Raw genomic sequence first — 7,460 nt, forward strand, 5'->3', positions numbered from 1 at the left:
CTTGTATGACCTTATCTGTCTGCATTCCCAACATTTAAATAGTTGCTATTACTTGAAGTCCACGTCACATTGCAGCAACCATGAGGACGCATTAAAAATGCATACGCGGGAACAAAAATAACTTATTGCATCAATGAACTCCCATTTTCCATTTGAAAAATAATTTTATTAGTCCAGCAACTTACCAAACTCCACACCAGGATTTGACACCTGTAATGGATCATCCCCAGAGTTGATTGTGTAGCAGTTGCCGTAAATGGGATGGAAGAAGCTCGAGAAGTTCCTGACAAGTTGGAGAAATATATAAACCTGAGATGCAACGATTTTTGCATGAGGCCTTGAAATTTCACTCTTTATACAGGGTGATTTATTTATTTATTCGAGAACCCCAAATAATTCCCATACACGAAGAACTATATCTGTGAGGAACCTGATATTTGTGTAAATGTAGCCTAATGTTACAGAAAGACGTGACGTGATCCTGAGAGTTATAAGGTATCACATGACTTGGCAATGACGTATAACGGTTTTCACTCAGTCACGCCATGGCGCTCACTGTGGATGAACACGTGTTTCTCAGCGAACATTACATCAAGAGTGCATCCTTTAGGAGTTTAGGGAATGTCAAATTGTATTTAAAAGTTGCTTTGGTGGTTTTACAAAACCTTAAAATGAGTGACATGGAAACTGGTGAAGCAGTTTAGAGAAACAGGACGCGTGAAAGTTTAAAAGTGCATGCGCCAGCCAAGTGTTGTTACACCAGAGAAAGTGGATGAAGTGTCGGGAAAGAATGGAAGCAAGCCCGAAGAAATGTCTGAGATGTTTAGCACAACAAGCTCAATGTTCATATTCTACTGTAAGAAAGATGGTCAAGACACTCAAACCTTATCCCGGCAAAATCCATGCAGTGCATCAGTTACTGGAGCCAGATAAAGAGAACCATGTAGCCTGCTGTGAGTGGCTCCAGAGCATGGTAAGAACTAGGCAATGTTTTGGATGTTATATTTTTAACAGACGAAGCATAGTTTCATATTTCTGAGCATGTAAATTCACAAAACACTCGTTTATGGCAAAGTGAACAACCTTATGCAATGCATGAAAGGCCATTTCATTCAATGAAATTTGGTATTTGGTGTGCCGTAAGTCAGCAAATAATTATTGGCCCAATTTTCTTAGAAACAGTAAACTCAGAACGTTACATCAACATAATCCATGAGTTTCTTTGGAACCTCACAGAAAACAAAATCAACCAAGGATGGTTTCAGCAAGATGGTGCCACGAGTCACACTTTGCGATTCAGCATGAACCATCTTGGGCCACTCATTGGTGACCATGTAGTGTCCGAGTCATTATGGCCACCTAGATCCCCAGATCTTGCGTCGCCAGAATTTTTGTGGGGATATTTGAAGGTTATATTGTACACTACAAATCCACACACTCTTGGTGAATTAAAAGTAATAATGAGTGACACAATCATCAATATTCCCCAATAAATGCTACACTTTGTTGGAGAGCATGCTGTGAATAATGAATTTGTGCCTGCAACATGGTGGTAGACATTTCCAGCACTTCATTTAAGGCAAACTAGTGTGTGAATAATGTCACGTCTTTTTGTAACATTAGGCTACATTTAAAATATTAGGTTCCTAAGTTTTAGTTGCAAGTATTAATACATTATTAAATCTTTTATTATTTTACTTTTATATACAAAAGCAAACCCCAGAGAAATACAATCAAAAGTGCCCATCTCGAGTCTTACCTGGCTTGTGACTTGGCCTCACAAGTTTGGCCACTAAAGATGCATGCATGGATCAAGTCCTTCGCTGTGTAACCAAGTTTGGCCTTATCAGCCTGTGACAGATCACCGAGCAAGTCGAGCAGCTGCAGTTGGTACCAGGACCGAATGGCATTCACTGCAGAGTTAAACACCTTGTACAAGCACTCATGGCCAGACAAGTCACACTGTGGAAATGGGTCAAAAGGAATGTCTGATTATAATGGGAAGGTGTCTACAAGCAATTTGTATTAGAAGGCAATTCCATTTGAGAATACTTTAAAGCGCTAATGTGACACACAAACTCCAGTTTGGAACTCAATGGACCTCTTTATCAAGATTGAGACAATGTTGAGAGAAGTGTCAAGACAAGTTGTTGACAAGTGCCAAGAAGGAATAATCGTAAAACAATGCCACATATATTTTATCAATAACTATTATAGTGAGTACTACACAATGATAAATATGATGGTTTCAGCAGTTTAATCAAAAGTGAACCATTAGGTTTCATTTGAAACCCAATGTCTAATTGTGAACAGGATATCTCCAAAAGTTGTGGACGGATTCGGACGAAATTTGCTGAAGAGGCAAAATTAGCTTTTAGTGAAGATCTGGATTCCAATCCGGGTCTGAGAATTTTTTTTAGCGATTCTTTACCATTGATTGATTGGGCTAAAACCGATATATAGCAGGATATCTCAAAAAGTTATGGACAGATTCAGACATAACTTTGTGGATAGGTTGTGTGTTTAACAAAGCCAAATCCATTCGATTTTAGTGAAAATCAGAACCCAGATCCGGATACGATAATTTTTAATCATTGAGAGATATTGATTCATCTTCGCCATTGAGAGATAGGACCAAAAGCTATATACAGCATGATATTTCAAAAATATGGATGACGTATGACAAAACAAGGTGGATGAATTGGTTCGGCAACAAGAACAAGCCAATTCGATTTTGGTTCAGGTGCGGATCCAGATCTGACGTAACAGTGGGAAACAAAACGTAAACTGTTGAGCCTGGTGGAGGTTTGGTATTTTCTCTACCGAATGCCGTTCTAGTGCTTTTTTGATTGCATATCCTATTTTCAATAGAAATTGCACTCCAGGAAGCAAGGTAATTTTCTATTCTAAGTATATCCCACTTTTAGACTATCTACTGCTCTCAACGTCACAAAATGTATTTTTAGGACCCTGATACATTTCACAATAATTGGTAGTAGGAGTTACCATAAAGAGTATTCCTCACCAGACGAAAACCGATGCCTTTTTCACTGCCTCTTGGTTGTTCTTGAGAAAGGCAGTTGTCCTGCAAAACCATATTTGACTGAACAACTTGGGACAAGGTACCATTTTGCCATTCACATTTCTCACTTACTATGTCAGTCACCCGAAAACCATTGGGAAGTTTCTCTATCCAGACTAACGGTGTGAAGTCCCAATGTTTCGCCAAGCCACGAGTAAACTTCCACTCATCTCGTCCGACCTCGGTGTACAGGCCATTCAGCACCAACTGCGTATAGTTATCTAGTTCTTCTATGTATTTGTTGATGGCACTAAATCTAAAGGATAAAAAAGACAAGTTAGATAAGAGGTTAATGAAGTTTTATGCAATGTCATGTATTGGCAGAGTTTTCATCGTTAAGTGTCTGCAAGACTTCCCAGGTACATCACATAGACCAGAGGTCATCCTCACAAACAACTTTATACTTACCACAGAAGGACCCTTCTAGATGATGAGCAGTCACATGCACGTTGTGCCATGAGAAATTACTTCTAATTATCTTTTCTCAACAACTCATCCTCTCCATACCAACACCCTTTCCTTTAACCCAAAACAATGTATTTGGCCATAATCAAGGTACAGTATTCCATTGTCATTGGCAAATAATGGTGCAGTGTTGCAAGGGAAGGTTGCAGCAATTTAACTCCTCTCCCACCCCTCCGCCCTTTTAAAAGAGAATAAACCCGCAAAAATGTGGGGGAGGAATAAAAAGAACAAGAAGAATAAACAAAACAAAAACAATAGGTTTCCCAACCTTGATGGCTAATAATCTACATATAATGGAGCAGATGTAACTATGTCCAGCCACTAACGGCACCTTTTATAGCGTGTATCCATGAATATTTGTGTTCCTGTTAGAGCTTGGAGCATAAATAATAATAAAAAATGCACACCTGCTGGTAGCACCCAGGGTCAGGTCATGGGCACGAAAAAAATCCCACTGCCCCCCCCCCCCCACACCCCCTGCCCCTCTGCGAGCTGGGGGTGGGGGGGCAGATGATGACGTACAATTTTCACATGTACATGTGTCACAGTGCAAGTGGTTTACATGGGATTTTCATGGCCCGATTTGCCTTTGAATAAAAGGCCCATTATAAAACAACCGCATAGTAGTTGCAAAGCTTCATTGCAAACAAAACCGAGAAACCAAAAAAATGACCAATTCCTCGAGGAAAGTCCCACACCATACCCAAATGATTCGATGCTCGCTCACCTGTAAGGGTTGAGATTGCAGATCGTGACAGCTGGAAAGTTCAACTTTTGGAAGCCCATGGTCACGGTCACTGTGACTCCGTACGAGAGGTATTCTTGGGCTATTTCGTACCACTGCCACAGCATCACACAGAGGACGGTGAGCGTGATGAGCATCCAAGCGGTGCGTTTTTTTGGACCACCAGCTATGACACGTCCAGGCCCGTGGGTGTTGGTGTTTTGGCAGTACCAGATGAGAAGCTCCGAGGTGGTGAAAAGTGGGCCCTTTTGAATCCGATGCAGCACCCGAGTCATGTACCTTCTAAGCCACATGTTCTCCTGTAGGACTCTGAATAACATCAAGATTTTATCATCACCGAAAACTGGCTGATACATCGAAAATTTCTTAAAATATAAAAAGAGTTTATGATAGTACAGATTCAGTGGACTATTGGTGGAGAACTTGGACCAGAAAAACCATGTCCACATCTCCTGGGGCAGCATAAAATAAAATAAAAATCTGATAAAATACCAGCCGGCTCACTAATAACTTTCAAGGAAAGGCTAATCTGCCTGGTCGATGTAGTCTGATTCACACATATGGATCCCACATCCACCAAATTAGGGGTGCGCAGGAGGGGAGTTCACCGCTTTTTATGTTAAAACCACGAGTGAGGTACCCGTGCTAGGCACGGGTGGGAGGCCAGAAGCAAACAGACAATGCAGAAACGGCGAATGCTAAAGCATGAAACCAATAAATTACACAATCCTGTAGCACCTTCAGTCACACGTCAGACATGGACAGCAAGTTTGTGAAGGACTTCCATGAAAAACGCACCCGTTCCCAAACAAACGGGTACGTGTGTTCCATACTCAGTCAATGGCGAATCTGCATATGGCGATCTGCGAATTTCACGTTTAGAAAGTAGAAACCGTCATGGCATTTCGTCATTCACTTGAACTCGATATCTTTTTTCAATCCAAACAGCATAACTCCAATCACAAATTAATTAGCATTAATATAAAAAATAAACTTTTAACAACGTTCGTGACAAAAACAAATATTTAAATCCTGATGTGAAGTTCCGTACGGTTGGGTGAACACAATTACGAATTCAAAATCGTAATTGCATTCACTCAATCCCAATCATCAATTGATACTTTAACAAAACTAGTGAGATACCCATGCTACGCACGGGTGGAAGGCCAGAAGCAAACAGGCAATGCAGATACGGCGAATGCTAAAGCATGAAACCAATAAATTCCACATTCCTGTAGCACCTTCAGTCGCATGTCAGACATGGACAGCAAGTTCGTGAAGGACTTCCATGAAAAACGTACCCGTTCGCAAACAAACGGGTACGTACAAGTATAGAAACATCGATCGTGGGTCCGTGGCGAATCTGAATATGGCGATCCGCAAAGTTCATGGTTAGAAAGTAGAAACCATCACGGCATGTCATCATTTACTTGAACTCGATATCTCTTTTTTCATTCCAAACAATTATTCACAATCACAATCACAAATTAATCACAAAATATACTTTTAACAACATTGTTAATGTTTCCTTCATTGTAAAAACTACCAAGTCAACAGTTAAAAGGATTTTGAGCCGATAGGTGTTACCGCCTTGGCAAGATCGATGGAGACAGCGATCTGTTAGTGTATACACCACCCAAGTAGCTATGTGGAATTATCCCATGTAGAGATTAAACTCACGTCGTTTGAACTTTGGCCGAGGTCATTATTTACTTTTAATGATGTTTATATACAAATCAAAAAGAAGATAATTGGTTTTGGGTCGTACTTTCCGCATATCTCGTGCGATTGCGAGTTGGAGAGACGACCGTGATGGCGGGAAAGAGGTTGGCATTCTCTCAAGCAGGGATTCAACCCATTTCCTTATAAAAAGGTTTTTGTCCGAGGTCACCGAGTCCGATCGGTGCAGCTGTGCAGCAATCGGTGTAGCCATTTTGCGACACCCAGGAAAAAAACGTTACGTGGGAGTCCAAACCTGAAAATGCTGGAGGCCAAAGCTGAAATTGGAAAAATAATATACCCTATTTTACTCCAGGAGATGCTAGGATTAAACCACCCAAAATATCGTTGCGATCGGTTCAGCCGTTTTTGCGGTACCTTCGAACGGACGGACAGACAGACAGACGGACGGACATTTGGTGAATTATAGCAAGATACTGTTTTAAATGACGGTTGAATTGGGATATTATCAAACCCGCTCATTGCCGTAATCTGTCCACTTCCGCATTTGCGGCAGGTTAATAATTCTCATGACAATCCAAACAGTATTTGTAGAATTTCAATAAAAGCCACATCACTATTCATATCGGTAAATATTATTCCATCGTGTTTGGAAAAACTGGAAAATTGGGAAAAAAAATTGGAAAAACAATATAGCCTATTTTACTCCAGTTCGTGAAGGACAGCTCCAGTCCAGGATTACCCACCCAAAATATCGTTGCGATCGATTCAGCCGTTTTTGCGGTACCTGCGAACAGACAGACAGACGGACATTTGGTGAATTACAGTAAGATTCTTTTAACATGTGCCAACCTGATGGAAAGGTCACCAACAATGAACTATAGTGGATGTATTGCAAGTTGAGTAAAGTAAGACTGAGATTTAATTTCTAGTACAAGGTTATAGTTATAAAATATAAAAAATTAACCTAATTCTGCATAAATTCCAAATTTTCAACATTGTGAGAATTACAAACCAAACTAGAACGACACTCAGTAGGAGAGCATACCTCCGCCAGGTTGAACAATTTACGTTTTGTATCCCACTGATATGGCGGATCTGGATCCAGACCTGAACCAAAATGAAATCGGCTTGTTCTTGTCACTTACCCAACTCATCGACCAAGATTTGTCATAATCCTTCCATAACTTTTTCAAATATCATGTTATATATCGCTTTTGAGCCGATCTCTCAATGGTGAAGAATCACTTTAAATTATAGTATCCGAATCCGGAACCGGATCTTCACCAAAATCTAATCATTTCGTCCTTATCACACACCCAACCTCTCCATCAAATTTCGTCCGAATCCGTCCACAACATTTGGAGATATATTGTTCACAGACAATCAGACAGACAGACAGACAGGGGTGAAAACATAACCTCCATCCACCTTCAAATATCGGTGGCTAACACCCATTATTAGGTAGACTCGTTCACATTATGATAC

At 40.5% G+C, this 7,460-nt stretch overlaps 1 protein-coding gene across 1 annotated transcript in view; it reads right to left on the reverse strand.

Moving 5' to 3' along the window:
* SCNN1B (sodium channel epithelial 1 subunit beta) overlaps positions 1-4,794 on the reverse strand; it is a 29,356-nt gene extending 24,562 nt beyond the window's left edge. The window contains exons 1-4 of the mRNA XM_078785220.1: positions 4,275-4,794; positions 3,026-3,338; positions 1,760-1,962; positions 186-283 (exon numbers count right to left, since the gene is read on the reverse strand). Of these exons, the coding sequence (XP_078641346.1) occupies positions 186-283; positions 1,760-1,962; positions 3,026-3,338; positions 4,275-4,756 (1,096 nt within the window). The 5' untranslated portion in view covers positions 4,757-4,794. The remainder of the gene's footprint in view (positions 1-185; positions 284-1,759; positions 1,963-3,025; positions 3,339-4,274) is intronic.
* Positions 4,795-7,460: the final 2,666 nt, after the last annotated feature.

The sequence above is a fragment of the Myxine glutinosa genome, chromosome 10, assembly GCF_964187855.1.
Source record: "Myxine glutinosa chromosome 10, kmMyxGlut1.1, whole genome shotgun sequence".
NCBI classification, from domain to species: Eukaryota; Metazoa; Chordata; class Myxini; order Myxiniformes; family Myxinidae; genus Myxine; species Myxine glutinosa.